This window comes from Acanthopagrus latus, chromosome 1, assembly GCF_904848185.1.
Source record: "Acanthopagrus latus isolate v.2019 chromosome 1, fAcaLat1.1, whole genome shotgun sequence".
In the NCBI taxonomy this organism is placed as follows: domain Eukaryota; kingdom Metazoa; phylum Chordata; class Actinopteri; order Spariformes; family Sparidae; genus Acanthopagrus; species Acanthopagrus latus.
In genome coordinates, this window is record NC_051039.1 from 2,188,125 (window position 1) to 2,208,571 (window position 20,447).

Consider the following 20,447-nt stretch of genomic DNA (forward strand, 5'->3'; position numbering starts at 1 on the left):
TACAGCATTAAGTTAGATTTTTTGTTACCTGTAGTGAAACTTTATCTCCATCCTCATGTTGAGACTAACTTTCTGTCAGAGTTCAGCTCAAACGCGGCCGCCACATCCGGGTCACGTGGTCTCGTGCGACATCCCCTTCTATCACTTTCCCGCGGTTTCTGGGGCTCCGGCAACTCTCAGTGGCTGAGCAGAACCGCGGGAGTTTCAAGAATGTAGATTTTGGCGGCATAAATGTAGCCAGTGATCACATGACCCGGTGGACACGCGGTATTGCAGCTAACAGGGAAAAACTCTACTGCGCATGTTCAACAACATAATTGGAAAAGGTCACGTTCCTTCAGTGATTGAACTCTGAGGGCTTCCTGGGAGGATCTACAGGATCTACAACCTGCTCTTATCACGACAGGAGATATTATGTTTGGTGTTGTTACTGTTAATTTTATTTCCTTTAATTATTTTGTATATTGTACCCCAACAGACACACTTAAGTTGAAGATAGTGTTAAAATGTTACTTTGGTGAGAGTAAAAGTTGACATTAAATATACTTAAGTATGAAAAATAATTGTCTGGCTATAATTTTTGCATTGAAAGTAAAAGTAAATACTGTATATAATGGTTTAATGATTTTCATCCGAGCTGATGATTTCAACATTTTTGTGATGATCAGAATCTGTATTTGTTTTATTTTTGATCTGAATGTGATTAAATAAATTCAGTGAAAAATACACAACTTTGGTGCAGCACGTCATCAGCAAAGTCAATAAATGTAGTGAAATAATAACAATATTCTGTAACGTAGTGGAGTAAAGTGTATGTACAAAGCACCACAAAGTTGTAATAAAGTACAGCGTTGAGTAAATCGTCTTAGTTATATTCCTTCACTAGTTACATATAATTGACCTAAAAACAGTTTTTTAACCCAAAGACAACACAAGTCTAATGGCTTCACATCAACAACATGTAATCATTCTGGATCTCTTGTGCAGAGTTTTACACATATTTGAAAATGTATCTTTTAACATTTGTTAACGTTAGATCACTGAAATTTGAATTAAGTTTTATTTGTCAGGACGAAGCTTATTTTAAACAACAGGGCGTCACCCTATGGACATATTTACTTAAAAAGTGACGTCTGTGTGGTATTAAAAACACTATTATTAGTAGAATGATGTTCATGTTGTCCCTGACCATCAAAACCTGGAGGTAGACTTCATCTTTTCTGTGTCATCGTGTTTGGCTCAGGAGATGTGAAGCCAAACATATGATTCAGTTATGTTGGAGAGAAAAACAGCCTCCATGGTCTCCAGGTCTTTTTGTTGGGTGGCTCATTTTCTGAATATAAACTGTACAACTGTGACAAGTTTCAAACCTTCATGAAGAAGTAAATATTTCTTCATATATCACCTGTTTTCTAACCACTGCAGACTCGTTACAAACACAGGAAACAGACAGGAACAGAAACACGGTGCATCAGTTACCCTTTTTCCCACATATTTATTTGAAATTATTTCAAATGATAAAAACATGGTTGATTAACATGAAATGACCACAGGGTTTGAGGTGAGAACAGGAGGAGACGAACGTGTCGGGTCACCTGTGTGACCAGGTGAGAATGGAAGTGTTGCTGTTGTCGCTGTGTGTCGTCACTACAGCTCCCCGATCTTTACAAACAGGATCCCCAGAAACGTGTTGGCTCGTTGATAAACCCTCACACATCCATTCAGCTCGTTCACCCTTTTGGCCAAACATCCAGAGAAGTGCTACAGAGAGTCCGCTCTATCAGACCGAAGCTCACCGACTGGAACATCGTTATAATCATTTCTCTTTCCTATATTACAAGCTTTTTACAACATAAAAATAGATCATTAACTATGATTACCATATTCCTTAATGTAAATATACAATATTTATTGCATTTTCAAATAAACTCGTTTCTTATTTACTCTGTTGTCATCATCTTACCCACCTTAAAAAAACAAACAAAACAAAGTAAAGAGCACTGGTACCGATGAGAGTGACAACCGATGTGTTTAGTGTAAGGCAAAGACCAGCAGGAGGCGCTGCGTCACTGAGGAATGACAGTCTGAGCTGAACGTCTTTTTGTCCATTCATGCTGCATGGCATCGCAGTTTGACTGAGATATAATTAGTGTTTTTAAAGTCAAGCTTAAAGAAAAAAGTGTAGTAAAGATCCTCCATCTGCTCCGACAGTTCTCTGGCACTTAAGTGTTTCTTTTTTTTTTTCCTTTTGTTTTTTTTTTGGTTAGCTGCTACCAACTACAATCTGTACAAACTGCTCCTTTGCATAGCAATTAAACATCACACTCTCTCTGGCCGTACAGTCCGTCTCTACAAAAGAAAAAACTAAAACACAACGTCCACCAGCAGCAAAAGTAAAGAGATGGATTCAGAACAGAGTTGAGCTTTCAGACCGACTTGATAAATGATCCCTTATAAAAACACGTCCACAACTCTGCACTGCAAACCTGCAGCCAAGTCCAACACCTGGTCCAGTCAACACATCGTGCTTCAGAGTCGGCCTGCAGATGCTGGCGGTGTCAACGACAGTTTGTCAGACACATCAGGGAACGATGAGGGACGACCCCTCTGGATTTTTGTCACATGAACATGAATATAATCCTGATCAGGTGCACAAACAAGCATCATGCACAGTGTCTCGGTGTAGCAGTTAAAGGAACGGTTTACCCAAAAATGTAAATTCAGTTGATATGTTTACATCTGCCTATTGATGTAAAGTCGGGTGAAGTTTCACAGTTTCTAGACTGGAAAATAATCAACTGGAAACATAAAATGGCTGCTTAGCTCATCAGGTGTGATTCAAGTCAACATTCACACCGTTCAGCTTAAAGAGTCTGAAGGTCCACAAGCTCGACCCCTCAGGAGAAAATTACATTTCAACAAAATAAATTTGTAATTGAATTAGAGGTTTTCCCCACCGACTAATAAGCTAATAACAACACAACACTCTCAGACACTCGTCATCTTTGAGGCGCTAATGCAAACTGAACATTTCCCAATGCTGCAGCTTCACAATAAAAGCATTAAACTTGTGCAACACAAACAAAGCCGGCTACCAACAGGAGACAAAATGCTTTTCAAACAGTTCTTCTTCGTATCGATCTTAAAAAATGACATTAAAAGAAATCAAGTCTCCAGCCGCTTCAGTCGTTTAGCTGAATGCTGCAGTGATGTTTTACTGTGAAGCTCCAGAAATAATTCATGAACAACGAGACGTCACCTGACTTCACACCAGCGTCAGAGTTACAGAACATAATGACTGAATTTTCACTTTTTTGGGTGAACTTGTTCCATTAAGCTGCTGTGCAACATTACCTGAAGATGGAAATATAAGCACCCCCAAGTAAAAGGAAGGTGGGGAGCACAGAAAGAGAAGAAGCAGGAACCAGTTCCACTCCAAATGGAGAAATAAACAACCAGGCGAGGTTTCTGTCACTACTTGGCAGCTCTCCAGTCAGTTATATATAAAGAATGTATGGAAGCCGTCTTCACTCTGTGCAGTTCATCTGACTCCACCCGCTTTTGGCACACTGACAGAGATATGATTCAAACGCACCTTCACCTGGCACTGCTGGAATGTCTGATTTAGACAAAAACTAACCAAAAAAAATAAAAATAATAATAACAACCGTCAATAAGCCCCACATTCATGGCATTATCAGTGGGAAGTGTAACTGGGAACATAAATTCATCGTCAGTTTCTGTTTGTAGTCTTAAATTCTCCCCCACAATTTCATGCTGACACCAAAATAATGAAATCAAAACAAAAATCAAAAGATGTTCAAAATCACCATCATCATCATCATGAATATGCATTGAAAACAACAGATGGAATGCATAGGTCTGGAAGTGTTTGGTCCTGATATGTCGTGTCAAACAGAAGCCTCCACGTCCGGTCAGCAGAGGAGAAGTCGAGGTGTCTCGGTCACAAAGGTCGAGTCTGTTTTCTCGCCTCTGAGTGGTTTTTGTTCTCTTGTGCAAAGACAGAAGGTGACCGCTGAGTCGTGCACAACGTAGTGTTTTTACTTTGCCACTGTGCTTCCAGCTGGTGGTTTAGTGTTAATGTGTTTCTGTGAGTGTGAGTGTGTGTCGTAGTGTGTTTGTGATTCGAGTGCTTCTTCACCACTCCCCCGTCCCGTCCCGTCCCGACCGTCCGTCCAGTCGGCCGACTGAGAGTTCAAGTCCTGAGCTGAGGTGTGTTCACCTGCCCACCGGAGGGGCTGGAGGAGCTCCTCTCATCATGGCTGAGGAGCAGAAGGAGAAGCAGGAGTCACTACAGGTCAGTTCTTCTGAACAACACACCAGTAGAGATTATTAACTTATTGTAAATCTCACACAACCACTGAGACGCCAAGACGGACAGAGAGGCTGGAAATAAGTAACGAAGTGTCTGATAGGAGAGTGAAACTCTAAAGGAACAAACCACAGAGTGGATCTGATAACTGCAGACGAGGGAACTGTGTCCACATGAACACAGACTGTCTAAAAGTTTGTTCATGATTCTGGTTTTATTTACGTTTTAAACGGTGTCTTAACTTTTTTGGGTTCGCTGCTCATCAGATCATGAAACTAAACTTCCTCCTGAGACACAGCTTCGAAGTGAAGAAGCAATCAGTTCATTATATATCCCCAAAAAACTGATTCAGTTAATCATAAGCACTACAAAATACAGACAGAGTTAAATAAGTACGTGTAAGCTGCACACAAGCAGCCAGAACAGGGAAAAGATGAATCTACTGACACGACAGTTTGAGTATCGTCTCCTCTGTGCTGTTTAAAAGATCTCGTACCCTTGTTGGTTTTGCTGGGGTAGATCTTGTTGAAATGCCTGTACTCCTCCGGAGGGGGAAGGTCCTCAATCGGGTGGAAGTTGAACTTGGATTCAAAATCATCTGAGGGGAGAAAGAATACAAATAAAGGAAGCTGTTTAAATAGCGCACGTACATCAGGTTACACCTAAAACACCTTTAAAGATAAAACTCAGTCATCAGAAAGCTCAACACAAACAACACATCACTGTGTGAGTGTGTGTTTTCTGCCTGAACACCGACAGTAATCCAGGAACCGGCCCTGAAGAGAAAAAGGCTCATTTGCATGGCGGCAGTGGAATATTTGACTATCGACGATCATTCATCATCACATCAAGATCAGAAACAAAACCGTGCTAACAACTCCTGTGACTGAGGATTAAACACACACACACACACACACACACACACATACACACACTGAGGATGATGGGAGAATATTTCTACACAAACATGAGGAGGAAAGATGAAAGAAGTTAAAGTCAACAGAATGACTGGAACATTAAGAAAAGACGAGTTGGTGGTTTGAAGAGAATTAAAACGTCACGAGTCACAGCATCTCATTTCATGCAGACAGCAGCAGCCAGTCGTAACCCTTCATTTCACAGGAGTACCAACGATTTGAGTGGTTTTATTTTCCCTACGTCTCCTCACATTTAAAATCTTGTTCTGCCAGAATTTACTCGTGGCACGTGCAAAGTGCTGAAGAGTGGAAAGAAGTCTGGCAGCAGGACAGGAGAAAGATATTTCTGGAGACTGAAGAGTCGCTGAAGGATTTTACACAAAAACATTCAGTTAATTCGCAACAAGGACGACGACACAGCGTGAAAACAGACGCATCACATCCTCTGAGAGTTTTCAAAATAATCTCAGAATGTGCTTAATAGAGAGTCAACATCACAAACATGTGGGGGATAGAGGAGTGGGAGGCAGACTAATAACAGCTGAGATTTAACATCTGGTGAGACTTGAGACTAAAAACTCTGCCTCCGTTTTGTGTCACTATTTTTTTTAAATCTCTCCTGTGAGCCCCCGACTGTACTGAAGTCCAGTAGAGTTAAATATTCCTCTGTAGGAAGAAGATGAAGACAAACATGACAAAACATAAAACATGTTGGTGGGATATTGAGTTTTCTGTATGCCTCCATCTGAACCTTCTCTTGCTGTAACTTCTGTGGTTTGGTTACTTTGACAGTAAATCTACAACTGTCACATCATTTTCTTAGAAAACAATTCATGATTTATATATTTTTTTGTAATTGTATTTGGCTTCAAACCACCTGGAAACTGCAGGAGGAAACTACTCCACCCACAGCTCCTAAATCATGTTATAAGACTGGTAGAAGCAGCTGAAAGGAGGAGAAGGAGGAGGAAGAGGAGGAGGAGGAGGAGGAGGAGGAGGAGGAGGAGGAGGAGCAGCATGATGGTGCTGAAGCGGTCCGCCATGACTCACCTATGATGGACTTGGAGGAGGACATGGAGGAGTGGCCGTTCCTGATGGGCGGGGGCGGTGGAGGGGGTCCAGCCGGGGTTCGGGAGGAGGAGGATGATGATGATGTGACGGAGGAAGAGGAGGGAGGCGGAGGCGGTTTGCCTCCTCGGCTGTGGGGCTCTGAGGACCCAGAGCTGTGGACGCGGTACGGCGGCGGGGGAGGAGGGGCGTCCCGACCGCCGTTACGAGACCCGAGAGGGGGCACCTGGGGAGCTGTGTGGACCACACACACACACACACACACACACATACACACACACGCACACACACACACACACACACACACACACACACACACACAGGATGGTATGAATGATGTCACTATCCACAGTAACTGCTCTTTCATAAAGATTTTTATGGATGTCAGTGCCAGAAGTTTCTGTTTCTTCTGTAAACGGATCGGTTGTCTGAAGCCTTGAACAGGGTCCATGAAGCTCACCTACAGCAGGTGTCATGATGAGCCTTAAAGGAACAGTTCACTCAAAACAGGCTTCAGTGACGACTGAACTGTGAACTAAATGTATTTATATTATTAGTTTTATTGTCTTCTATTGTTTTCCTGCTTCTTGTGGCCAATACTGATAAGATGACAGATGATTTTTCCTAACCTGTAGTTTACGCACACCTGAGGGTGTGATGTATCATGTAGTGAGCAAAACATGGATCACTGAATATTTCACAGATCTAACAGGACTTTTACCGTCCTCTCTGGATCGCTGCTGTAAACTGCTACAGCACGTCTTCGTTTGGAAATGTAAAACACGAACACGATGGTGACGACATGTGATGCTGAACATTTGCACTCAGTTTATCAGATATAATTTCCTTATCGGCTGATACTTGATAATACAAATTAAAAAATTAAGATACATGTATAACTATAACTTCTTTTTCCATAATGAATGAATATGGACACCGTTCAGCCCAGCGTGACGTCTTCTAACGTCTTATCTTCTCAAACAAAAACATATTCAATCTTAAAATACATAAAACACAGAAAAGCAGCATTTAATCACAGGAGCTGAAACCAAATTGAAAAGTTTTGTTTTCAAAATGACTGAAAGATTAATGTAATCTAATAAGAAATGTGTTTTCAATTGACTCATCACGTCAGCGCGCACAGAACCAACAATATAACCCTTTAAATGCTGACAGATAATGATCACTGCAGCTGCTGTAAAGACGTCTTAAAGACATCGTTTGGCTCCTTTGTTGATTTTTAAACCTCAGAAACTGACAGAACGGTTCAATCAGGAGCCAGAGAGCAGGAGGAATAACAGAAAACAGACAACGTCTTGTAAACGCAGAGAAGAAACAGAGAAAGTGAAGAGGAATGCAGAAATATTCCACAGAGCTTCAGGAATGCAGAGAAACCAGGACGCCTCGTGGCGAGTCGCTCCGTCGTCCAATCGCCACGCAGGGCTCCAGCTAACAAGTGCCTTCCTGTTTTGTGTGTTTACTCTGAATTCAGATTATGAATATGTTTCCAGTGAGCCATAAATCATCTCCGGGGAGGAAACAAAATCATCATCTGAAAGTTTAAACTCTGTTCTGTAGGTGAAAGTTTCTCTTTTCTACATCAACACTGACAGACGCACTGTGACCTCTGAGTTTACATACAGAGGCATCTCATGTGTGTTATCATCCACGTAGCATCTGTTAAGTCTAAACACGCCAACGGAGAGCAAATCTGCTCCTCCACGTGTTGAAATACTGTAATTTCCTGCAGACTGCAGATCCAAAGAGGGAAAAAGTAATTTCCCTAAACACAGAAGCAGCTGTAGATATCATAGGAAATATAAACTACAGCATGTTCAGAGTCTGTGGAGATTCAGATGGATGTAACAGTCAGAGCCAAACAAAAACCAGCTCTCTGCTCTACAGCAGATTCAATCAGGTGGAGGAAATATTTCAGCAGTCTGGAGCTTCATGGCTGCGTTGAACTTTTGAGGATCAAAGATAACGAGTCAAAACTCGCTTCAGCCTCAGAATGAACATTCCTCCATCGGACAAAAAAGACAGATGTCGTCTTCATCACACACTCAGCCTCACTTACGCTAAAACCTCGAAACCTGAAATAGTGAAATGGAGGATTCATTGGTCAGTGAAGAATTATATTTTTGTCAAGTTTTTTGGGGAGTTTTATGCATTTTTTTCGAGAGTAGACAGTAAAGAGATTACAGGAAAAGACAGGAAGGAGAGCTGGAAAAAAATCAATGTTTATCTTGGAGTTATATCAAAAATCAAGAGAGATGCATCTTTTCCAAATAAATTCTGACTAGACGTGCAGTGATATACGCAGTATCATTGAACATGGATATATTACAAGTTTCTATAAAGTTTCATGTCTACCAGAATATAAGTTATAAGTTGTCAGGATTTAAATCCTAGCTCAGTATTTTCTCCCCTGTGTCCATAGAAAACACAGCTAGCTTAGCGTTAGCTCACTTGTCGTGAGTGCAGGAAGTCGATCAGCTGACTGATTCTGGAGGAAACACTGACAGCGTCTGTTTCAGAGATCCTTTATTTGGTTTGTTTTTGAAGAGTGTTCACTCTGGACAGATCTGAGAAACTGAACTTCCTAACAAACTACATTTCTGTGTTTTGTTGTTTATGGTTTAATCAGTTTTTGTTGAACACCAGGATAAAGCGGAGCTGTGCTGAAGGTTTTACCTGCTCTGCGTCCAGGTGGCTCTCTGGCTGGTGGTGGCGGTCTGCTGCCCTGCTGGGAGGATGGAGACGGTGACGGGGGTGGGGGTGGAGCGTGGCTGCGACCTTGGCTGCTGCTTCCAGATGAGTGTTTTTTGTGCAGGGAGTTGTGCCGCTGTGGCAGCTCCGGAGCTCCGCCGCCGTCCACGTGGGACGGCCCATTAGAGACGCCGCCCGATGAGTGTGGCCTGTAGGGTGGCGGAGGTGGAGGAGCTGAAGAGCCTCCCGTTGGCGGTCTGCTGGAAGATGATGGCGGCTTCACAGAGTTGGGAGGGGCGGGGCCTCTATTGGGGGTCGGTGGGAGGGGCTTCTCCCGGCTGTGAGAGGATGATGAGGAGGACATTTTCTGATTGGGGGTCGGTGGAGCGTTGCCACGGCCGCCTCTGTTGAAGGGTGGAGGAGGAGGCGGGGCCGAGGTGCTGTGCTTCATCCCGCTGCCTGTGGAGGAGCCGCTGTTGGGGCGGGAGATGTCGGGGAGCGACGGGCGGTGGGAGCGCGGCTGCTCTGATGGAGACGGCTTGGCGGGTGGGGAGGGTGAGCTGGAGCGCCCCGTGGGGGGGCGAGGGGCTGCTGGTCGGGCCCCCGGGGGCCGCAGGGCAGATCTGCCCACCGAACCACCGGCTGAACCATCTGGGTGGAGGACAGAGAGGTGGTGTGTATCAAATCAAAACATCTACGTTAACAAAAACATAAAAATTCTGAGTTTCAGGTGAATGAAAGTAATGACAGGATACACTAATGAAAACATAACGATCAATGTTCTCAGCAGGAAGCTTCTTCTATCTGCAGTACGGAGGTCAGAGGTCACAGTCCGTCTGTTCTGCATTTGCACTACACAGATTCTAACTATTAATACTTGATCCCTGTAAAACAAGCGAGCTCTAGCCTTTCATTCATCATTCAGATCCCATTCAGATTCCTCGCTGCTTCAGCTCCGACCACAAATATGTCTGCTCCGTCAGAGATAAGTGCAGCGTCCATTAAGCTGGAAATAACCATGTTGGTATCCAAACCTTCTCTGCTGAGCCACTGTGTTGGAATCTGTCATCTATAAAACATTCTGTGTGAAACAGAAATAAAAGTAAAAGCTCGAGGATCGTACGAGGATTCTTCTCCTACTTTCTCAGTTTATCTTCTGTGTGCAGACACTGTTTGTGTTCACTTGTTCCTGAATAAACTACAGACAGATTATCGATCACTGATGTAATTGTGTCATTAGTTCACTTCCTTCACAGGTGGACTTTGACTTCAGGTTCCCTCTCTGGTTTATTTATTTACACAAACGATAAGGACACATCATGATGCAGCCGCTACAGAGAACATGCAACACCGATAATTATAAATAAACACATGCGAAATACATGAATCAAAAAGATTTTACCTCCAACTGGGCGTAATTTTGGCACACCTCCTTGGAAAAGGCCTCCCATTCCCATCGGTCCTCCGCCTCCAAAACCACCACCTCCACCTCCACCTCCACCTCCACCTCCGCCGCCGCCGCCACCACCTCCAGATTCTGGTGGAAAAGTGACAACCATGTTAATACAGACAGACATGAAAACACAACAAGAAATAGATTTTAATATTCAAATCTCTGACCGAAGAGTGGAGTTATTCAAAATCGTGATGGGTGTGTAGGTGTGTAGGTGTGTAGATATAGAGAGGAACACAAGAGGTGTTCCTCTCTATATCCAGGGATATAGGGATTAAATTAAATCTGGGTTTAATCTTTATCAAGCAGGAATCTTGTGGGAGCCTTGCTGGAGAAGCAGTGTGTGAAAATGAGCTCCTCCTTTTCATGCAAATATTCCTACTTCCTCTTTGATTCCCCAGACACAAAGTACAAGCAACAGCTTCATAAAATACAAATTAAAAGTGTTCGAGCCTTCTGATTAGATTTAAGAAACTCATATCCAAGAGTTGTTTTGGAAACTGCTTCATGAAACAGTTTTACGAAATATAATAGTAATCTGAATATGAAACAAAAATCTGCCATATTTAGGTGGCTGGTGTGTGTGTGTGTGTGTGTGTGTGTGTGTGTGTGTGTGTCTCTCACTCTCTATAATCGGGGCGCTCCGGTCATTGACCACGCCGACCTTCTTTAGCCTGGCGCCTTTATGGATGTCCGACAGCAGCGCTCCTCTGCCTTTTGCCACCGACGAGCTCAGTTTGGGAGGAGTCGTGTTCGCCTGCGGAGGAAGTTAACAAATATGCAATCAGACGGTCAGTTCCTCTGGTCTGAACCACACTGGAGGCTTTGTGGACTTTGGGTTTGTTTGGGTTCACACTGCACACTTCAAAAGGGAACCACAGCTCATAAACAAACGTCACGTGACCCAGTAGCTGGTTTACTGGACGGCAGGTTTGGGATTTTGGCAGATTTTGACTCCAGTCCCTGCAGCTGCATATTTTACCATATTTTACCATATTTTACCTTCTCTGGTGCTCATGTCAGGTAAGAAACAACCAGCCAACACTTCAGGTGACTGCACACAGATCCTGTACAGGAAGTATCAACAAATCAAACATGTTTCTGTGACTGACAGTAATCTACTCTTCCTCTATCTAGACCAATCTCGCCAAACCACATTTATTATAGTTATTATAACCAAGTCTTTGTAAGGCTGAGTCAGAGCGCAGGTAGCTGCTCACCTGTAATTTTCTACAGACATTGAATGGTAAACGGAACAAGTATTATAGGAAACAAATTACTACCATCTGAGACTTTAGCAACATTTTAAGGATCTTGAATGCAGAGTTTTGTTCAGGCCTTTTGTATTTTAATACACAGGTGCACCAGTTTATTCACTGTAAGCTGATCTGGATAAACGTGTTAATGATTCTACTGTTTCTTGTTATTTCTATGTGAATGAATGTTTTGTTCTACGTCTGTGTCTAAGGAGAAGCCAGCTGGGAGGAACAGAGGCAAGTCGTTCTGAAAGTGTTCACGGTCTGAAAATTAAACAGATCCTTCACTGGATATCACTCAAAATAAAAGAGCCACAATTCAACTTATAAAGCAGCGTTACAAGACCAAACAACAGTTATTAGAATTTATACGTGGAAAAGTCGCTGTTATCCGCTCTGTCTTTGACTCTTAGTACTGTCAGCAAGAGACAGGAAGCTCCACAGTTCACTGGCGATGATAACGTCAGGCAATTTCAAACAAAAAACGTGAACTCACAAATAATAAAATCACCAAATTGAATGTGGAAAAGTCACCGAGTCTTCATTGAATTCTCCCGGGAAAACTGTGCGAGCGAGAGCCAGTCAGGGTCAAAGAACAAGTGCAAAGAAGTCACTTTCCAAGACGCATGGCGGGTCGGATCTCAGTCAGAACACGATAAAACAAACGGTTTGCTGAGACATTTTTAGATCTACAGGTGGAAACGTGGTAAAAAAGTCCATCACAGATCACAACATTACGATGTGAAGCGTAAATGACACACTTATGTTGGTGCTGCTTGGCTCAGGGTGAACACAGAGACGCAGTGTGACGGGCCTATGCTGCAGCATCAGTATCAGTGCTGATATAATCCTAATGATACTCGTCTCTGACCTCAACCCATGTAAGGATTTAACTGTCTTGCAGATGAATTAAGCTTTAATAAACAGTATAATCTCCTGGTTTCTGAGGCTATGTGACGTAACCTTTGCAGCGCGTGTTCGGTCCGGTCACTGACCTGACTGAAGGTGGGGGGAGGCGGGGGGCCTGGGGGAGGAGGGGGAGGGGGAGGAATCGGCATCCTGTCCCTCTGTTGGCACCTCTCTGTGTGGGGTAAGGACCGGTGACTTCACCGTCTCAGCTGGGACGACGCTCGCTGACTCCTGCAAGACCAAAGATATATTTCAACTGATGGAGGTGAAAAATAATCATCCACACACTGAAACATCTTTAACATTCAGCATCTCAGGTACAGAGCTCAGGTGTAGAAATCCTGTAATTGATGAAGCATTCACATGTGAATTATGAAATGTACACGCTGCTGAGGCCAGGAAATATAAATAGCTCCTCTCTTGGACAATTCTAATGAATTTATATCCCTAAACACTGAAGTGCCTCCAGGATCACCTCCCGAGGAAGGTGTCCAGGGTGCATCTGGTACAGATGCACCCTGGACACCTTATTCTTTCGGTCATGACCATAGGTGAGGGCAGGAACGTAGATTGACCAGTAAATCGAGAGCTTCGCCTTTCAGCTCTCTCTTCACCACGACAGACCGATACAACGACCGCATTACTGCGGCTGCTGCACCGATCCGCCTGTCAGTCTCACGCTCCATCCTTCCCTCACTCGTGAACAAGACCCCAAGATACTAAAACTCCTCCACCTGAGGAACTCTGAAGAACTCTCCCCCAACCTGGAGGGAGCAAGCCACATTTTTCCAGTCGAGAGCCATGGCCTCGGACTTGGAGGTGCTGATTATGCACATTTGTTTAATTAATCAATCTTTTAGAGCCATTTTGGTCCCTTTTCACAGGGAAACATCTGCACAATGTACTGCCACATAATCACACAATTCCTGCAACCAATATCCATCATAATCTACAAATTAAACTACATGCTGATGTTCACGTAGTCGATGTATTCCGAAGAGCCAAACACTGGTGGGCTTCTTCTACGATGTGTCATAGCTGAAAATCATCAATTATACATGTGCAGCTGTGCAAAACATTAGACAACCGTCTACTTTTCGTGCAAATGTGTGACAAAATGACCACAGTGTGAGAAAATACCCTCACAAGCAGGATGTGTCGGCTGCCGTACAGAATATATTTATTTTACGCACAGGATAGTTGCCAATCCTGTCGGTGCCGCTGCGTGTCATCGGCTCACAATGCAAATAGGAAGTAATCTAGGCAACAAGTCAGCAGCTGCCTGTGAAAGGGCCAGTTATATTCTCACACAGCTCCGACCTTCGACAGTCGGTGCATTTCCATCCACCTGCTCTGCTGGAGGTGTAGAAATAATATTTTTGTAGATTATAGTACATGTTTCAAGCACTGCACGCAGCATAATATATATCTGTTCAGTTGAGCAGAGACCGAAAATGTCGTCAGATGAAAATATCAGATCTGTTGGAGTGATGAGGAGACTGTAACATCACAAGAAACAAACATGAACGCCTGTTGTCCATCATGTTTTCTACCGTTTAAGATTTGACTGTAAACTTTTTGAATTACATAACGTCTCCTTCTGGTGTTCTGGTACCGGATCGGATAATTAATGCCACCTACAGCTTACTGTATCTCCATGATCCAACTCCTACAGCAGAGGATGTAAGTGGGTATTCGTGCTACATTTAGATGAAACAATTAATCAGTTTCCTCCTCAGTGACAATTATGTGAATATCTCTGGTTTGAGGATGAAACAGGACAATTGAGAACATCATCCTGGTTGTTGTGAAGCACCGATCGTCCTTTTTTACAATTTTTCTGTCATCTTACACCCCAAAAGACTAACCGATTGATTGAGCAGCCCTCATCTGGATGGAAACGCTGTCAAACGGATCAATACCGAACAAAAACCTACACAAATGTGAGCAGAGACAGAAATACAGGAAAGAGAACGAGAGACAAATCTCAGTCAAGTAAACACAAAGGTCAGCTTTTTAATGCTACACTTTAAAGTTAAGTAAACAATTTCACTTCCCCCTTCAGTGCGGACTCTATTCACTCGCAAATGAAGGTCTTTGAATTTAACTGGTGGTTTTGGAGGTTGTTTTTTTTTATAATCCAGAGGAGATCTCAGTCTGCTGTACTGAACCACTTCATTCCTGCCTCCAGTAACAAGGATGAAGGGATTCAAGCAGCCGTATTAAAGAGGCAGATTGAAAGTGCTTCACTGTGTAGAGCATAATATCAAAGTGCTTTCATTTAGGCTCCTGAGGCGAGGAAACGCACAATACGAGTCCATCCCGCTGTCTGTTAACGTGACTGTAGCTGTTTGCAGGATGATTCATATCAATTGTAACAGGATCATATGAATGAAACATGACTCAGGTGAGAGTAAAAACATCTGACAGAAAACTGCCAAAGATGTCAGAATAGTTCTCAGAAAGAACAGAAACAGAAAGAAGATCTCCAGACAAATACCACAAATAAAATAGTTCTCACTGTGATAAAGTCTGAAGGTGGATACTCAACTAAATACAATAATGTGGTGTCATAACACAATCATTACTCATTTACAAACTGTCATCGGGGCTTTATAAGGCTTAAAGGTGAAGAAACTCGCTCCACCTTTCTGAAGAACAAACCCTGGACATGTAAAAACATGAGATCACCAGGATTAGCTGCAGGACTTCTCTGCTCACATGACAACTATGTTAAAGAGAAAACAAGAAGACGAGCTGGATGCCAACACGTTTCATTCTGCTGCTTCGCAGTGGAAACAAATACTTGTTCCCAAAGAAGACATTCTTGGGAGAAGGAGGCAGTTGCTGAAGCAGCTCCTGGGATACATCGGCGGAGTGTGGAGAGAAGACGAGCATTTCGACGAGGATCCTCAACGTGACGACGAAGGCCAAGAGAAAGAAGTGCTCTCAGCTTTAAACACATTTATATTCACATCAGCAGGGAAACGCCAGGACGGCAGGAGCTGCGTTCAGGTGGACCAAAATATTCCACTGATAATCACATTAACAGCCCAATCAGAATCATTTAACCAACTTAATCAGAAGAGACCGATCCGATCAGAGTGAATTTTCAATCAGATCAGATCAATCAGACACGTGGCGTACAACTTTACAATTCTCGTAAACAGGAAAATAACAGTTTGTCAAATCGTTTCTCTTTGATTTGAGTAAATCTAATATTTCTGTACATGTACCTACATGTGCGGGTGGCATTAGGAGGGTCAGAAACATCCCAGCGGCCCAAAAGAACTGGCCTGATAAAACCTCTTGTTATTGATCTAAAATACTCATGATTGTTGAACTCCTCAGTGGTCAAAAGGCTTGAAACAAGTTATTTAAACAAGTGTTTTGAAAGATAAAAAGAACCAGAATTGAATCCCACTGTTAAACCAAAATCTGCTTGTATACACAGGCTTTATTTTGGAAACGCAGGTAAGTCCACTAACAACAGGCAATTGAAGCCATTCACATTGACAGGAATTGACAGTGAATGCAAAATACTGCAGTAGAAACCAACACATCCTACACGTCATCAGACAACATCAAACAACAGGTGCTTCTCCAACATCGTTAACTTCAGTCCATCTTTCAAACTCAGCTTGAACGCTGCTGACAGAGAGCGATGGAAAGATTTTAGCAACTAACAAGCTAACAGCCTCATCCTCAACACACGACGTAGCACAGAGTAAAACAAAAGCTCTCCTGGGTGTCATGTATAAGAATACACACTCACACTGCACACAGCAGTGAGATGTTAGTGGGTGTAAGTGGGCTGTTTGGCCCGTGTGAAAGGGGGATATGTTTACCAGACTTTGATTTATGCTGTTGACATTATTACTTAATAATATTGTTCCCAAGAAGCAACAAGGGTCCATCCTAAAAGTCATAAACAGACGGAAGTAATGAATGAATTTAATGTTCTCAATTAAGTTGGAAAAACCTTCTTCTTCGAGCAGAATTACTTTTATAGCATGTCATAAAATGTTATATTCGGATGAAATGCTTTGGAGCATGTAAACGCAAATCTAACTGGATCGTTCTATTAAGCTTCCGTGTGAAGAGTTCAGTTCTCACCTCGCTTTCAATTCCGAGAAAGTCATTTTGCGTAAAGTTGTTCTTGTCCATTTAAACTCAAGGTAAAGACAACCTGTTGCTCAGTCCGCAGTAATCGTACCCATGATCTCTATTCATACCTGAAACTACTCTACATGTGTCAGCTCTGCACACAATGACTGAGGTCACTGGATCTCCCCAAACCAGTTAGCTGTCTGGGCCCATTGTTGGCTCACACAGCCAGCGCTGACTCCTCACCCCACCCTCACCCTCCGCTGCCGCCTGGCTGAGTGTCGAGGCAGGTTTTCACCGACGGAAACCAAAGGAATCTCACCGAGCAAGCTTGCCAGTCAGTCAGTGACGCGGTAACGGAAAGACACAGAAACTGAGAGTGGGGGGTTATCTCGTTCCTCTGGTGGAAAAGGAAATGTTTCAGGATCTGCTGAGCGAACAAGAACTGAAGCCAAAGACACACAGAGACTTCTGTCAATGCTTTCAATGCATTAAGGCGGATATTATTCCACTAATAGTCAGGACAATTATATGACCGCGATTAACACAACTCACACAGCAGCACCGCTGTGTTTAAGACTGAGCTGTGTAAACTAATAACCAGTCAGGCACTCAGAGTGATACTGTGTAAATGTTTAGACAAGTCGAAACAAATATACAAACTGCAGAGCTGCAAAAATTACATGCTCAACTGCTTCATGCACAATCATTTATATTATCAAAGACAAGTCTGTTAATTCATCTTTGAAGTCAAAGAGTGAAAATAATGTTTCACTTACAACATTTTTACACACTAGATAAATTAATGGACATTAAAAATGGCGGCCAACAGGACTTTCTATTTTTGGATCATCTTCATTCTGCTATTCTGAATTTCTGCTGACAAAAAAAAAACAAAAAAATTCGCTGAGACAAGTATTTTGCTAAATAATAAACAGCTGTAAGGATCACTGAGCATCTTAAAAGAATAAAAAAGGACTATATAAAAGTCTCTAAATACAAAACACTTGGAGTTAAATTTATCCACAGATTTAGTGTCCGCAAGAGTACTTTTTTTTTTCAGTAAGATAAAACTGCCACGCACATTAAAATGCTTCCAATTAGGGCTGCAACTACTGACTCTGTATCTGCTGATAATTCTCTCAGTTAAACAGATCTCTCTAAAAGTGTGCAGATGCTTGTAGACAGACTCATATTTGAAGGGTTCAATTTGTAAGAACTGCCAGCTCGTCAGATTCTGACGCTCTGGGACGGCGGCCAACCCGACCTACAAACCCAAAGTGTCAGTATCTGATGAGCAGGCACCGAGACGCAGACATCTACTGTCGTACATACCAGATCTTTAGGAAGCTGGAACAAGTAAATCTTTGGCATTTTCACTTGACAATCAGTCATATGATCATCAGTGATTACCAAAGCTGTTGCCAATTAATCTTCTGCCTATAGATTTATCAATTAATTGGATTTAGCTCTAATTCCAAGTAATGAAAGAGCAAAGTGGTGACTTGGATTAAATGGAAATTTCAGGGTCAAGATTCAATATTTCTCATACGCTGAATTATTGAATTTCATTATTTTAATATCAAAAGCAAAAAAAGGTGATTTTTTTTTTTCAAACTAGGACGGAAAAGCGTGTAATTTGACTCCACTCAATATGATCAATTTCATACCATATTATCTCAATATGAAGCCAACTTTACAGCTGTGACTAGTAAGAATTAAAAATGATTACAAACTTATATTACCTACTATATTGTCACCTCTGCAGAGAAGGTCATGCTTTCACTCATGACAGTTTGTAGGTTTGTCTGTCAGCAGGATTTCTGGTGGTTCCCAGCACAGAAAAGTCTCCATTAACTTCTGGCGCCGATCCGGACGAAGGGACAAACCAGGGATTTTTCACTTTCTTTAACAATGCATGGACCTCCATGATAAAACACAGATGTATTCAAGTGATGGCTTACTATAAGTGAGTAGAACTGACTGTGGATAAAGGGGGCTGTTGGGCCTTGGCGGAGGTATGCGACCGAAAACATTTTTATGCAGAACGTGAGCCTTATTGAGGTATTTTCCTGGCATTGCTACAAGTATTGAAGAGTCTGTTATACATGTTTTTCTTCATGATGCAAAAACAATTAAAGAAGGCTCTGCATAAGATGAATAAGATTATAGTGACTATGTATATATACACAGGAGGACATATGACAACTGAATATTATAAGTCTGTCTCATTGTGCAGCACTAATCACATTTTTACACGTCTCCGCTATAAAAAGAACAATAAAACATATTTCCTGTCCTCTGATGACCGTCTGTTATCGACACAGAATATATATATCTCTGCACACAAACACAAGGAAAAAATGACAGCTACACACTGATAAAACCAACAGGTCCTGACCTTTGACCCCTGTAATCTGACTAATCCCTTTCCATTCAAGATCAAAGTGAAGTGAGGTCCTAAATGGGTCATGATGGCTGAGGTTTGGTCTCCTGGAGGCTGCTCATCCAAACAGTCAGTCAACAGCAAATTAATGGAAAGAAGTCTGCCCACATCAGCTGCGTGACGCCGCACAGGGAAATACAACCAGGGAGGAGGGCTGTATGAGGAAGTCAGATGATCCTGTGGTCAAGGAAATACACTGAGCTAAAGGCCTGTGGCTGTGTGTGTGTGTGTGTGTGTGTGTGTGTGTGTGTGTGTGTGTGTGTAGGCTTTTTACGGCACTGACAGCACAAAACTACCACAACATATACTTCCAGGACAGATCACTATCACCAAACACACCTCTTAGTCTAACTTACTCAATAACAGTGTAGAGAGCCCGCAAAAAAACACACAAAAAAACAAAACTATAAATGTTCTTGCATAAATTCTGGAAGTTTCCTGGGAGAAAACAAAAATTAAATATGCAAAAGACAGAGTTTGACACAGGTCAGTTAAACAGGCTTCGTCAGACCTGGGCAGGTTCGTGTAGCTGCTCCAGCCGCTCCCAGGTGAGGAGCCGCTGGAACAAACATACCTGGAGCTAGCTTGAACTTAGGTGGGGTAAGGTTAGCTTCAACACCCGAACAGTCTACGTAACTTACCCTGGCTCGAAGAAGAGAAGGTCGGGTTGTCTGGTCCTCCTAAACAACATGAATGGAGAGTTGTCGCTGTGGCAGTCCTCTGGTGGAGCAGGAGGGTGCTGGCAGATCCTGGTGATGTAACTTAACGCCACCAAAAATCAGTCCCAGGTTAGCCGGCTAACGTTAGCTCGCTCTCGACGGTTTACCAGCTCAGCTAGTGGCGGTTAGAGCTGGGCTAGCCGCAGTTAGCTGGTTAGCATCGAGCTGTTTACTTTCCAGCTGTCAGTGTCAGCGCAGTCCGGCTGGCTGTAAATTATGTCAACTACACTTCTTTGCTAAAGCGTAGCGCATAAAACAGGCTGCTGAAAGCGTCCAGGAGTCACTTTTTTTTAGCAGTTTCGGGTCGCTACGGAAAACTTTACCCGCACTCCTGACCCGCAAGCAGAGCCATACTCCCCGTTGACACAGTTTTATCGGTCCCTTCTCAGAAACCCGGAAACGGGCCGACAAAATGGAGGCAGATCTGCGCTGCGTTAACGCGCTATCGGAAATTGTAATCTCACACTCGGGATGTTATGACACAACACTGTAACGTTATTTACATTTCGATTACTTGTTCTTCACCTGTT

The 20,447-nt window shown here is 42.8% G+C and overlaps 1 protein-coding gene across 1 annotated transcript; it reads right to left on the reverse strand.

Annotated features, from left to right (window-relative positions):
* Positions 1 to 1,475: 1,475 nt before the first annotated feature.
* On the reverse strand, positions 1,476 to 20,389 carry wipf2a (WAS/WASL interacting protein family, member 2a). Its single transcript, XM_037105455.1, has 8 exons — positions 19,840 to 20,389; positions 12,732 to 12,876; positions 11,105 to 11,237; positions 10,430 to 10,564; positions 9,013 to 9,678; positions 6,301 to 6,552; positions 4,830 to 4,931; positions 1,476 to 4,283 (listed from the first exon to the last, which is right to left on the reverse strand). The coding sequence occupies exons 2-8, from the start codon at positions 12,792 to 12,794 to the stop codon at positions 4,240 to 4,242; spliced, it is 1,395 nt and encodes a 464-aa protein (XP_036961350.1). The 5' UTR covers positions 12,795 to 12,876; positions 19,840 to 20,389; the 3' UTR covers positions 1,476 to 4,239.
* Between the last annotated feature and the right edge of the window lie 58 nt (positions 20,390 to 20,447).

Bases quoted from the DNA above. Each gene is read 5' to 3' on its own strand.
- wipf2a (XM_037105455.1), bottom strand. From the start codon at position 12,794: ATGCCGATTCCTCCCCCTCCCCCTCCTCCCCCAGGCCCCCCGCCTCCC. The intron at 6,553-9,012 runs GTAAAACCTTCA...TGGTCCACACAG, and splicing joins GCCACCTGGACGCAGAGCAG to CTCCCCAGGTGCCCCCTCTC. The intron at 4,932-6,300 runs GTGAGTCATGGC...TTCTCCCCTCAG, and splicing joins CTCCTCCAAGTCCATCATAG to ATGATTTTGAATCCAAGTTC.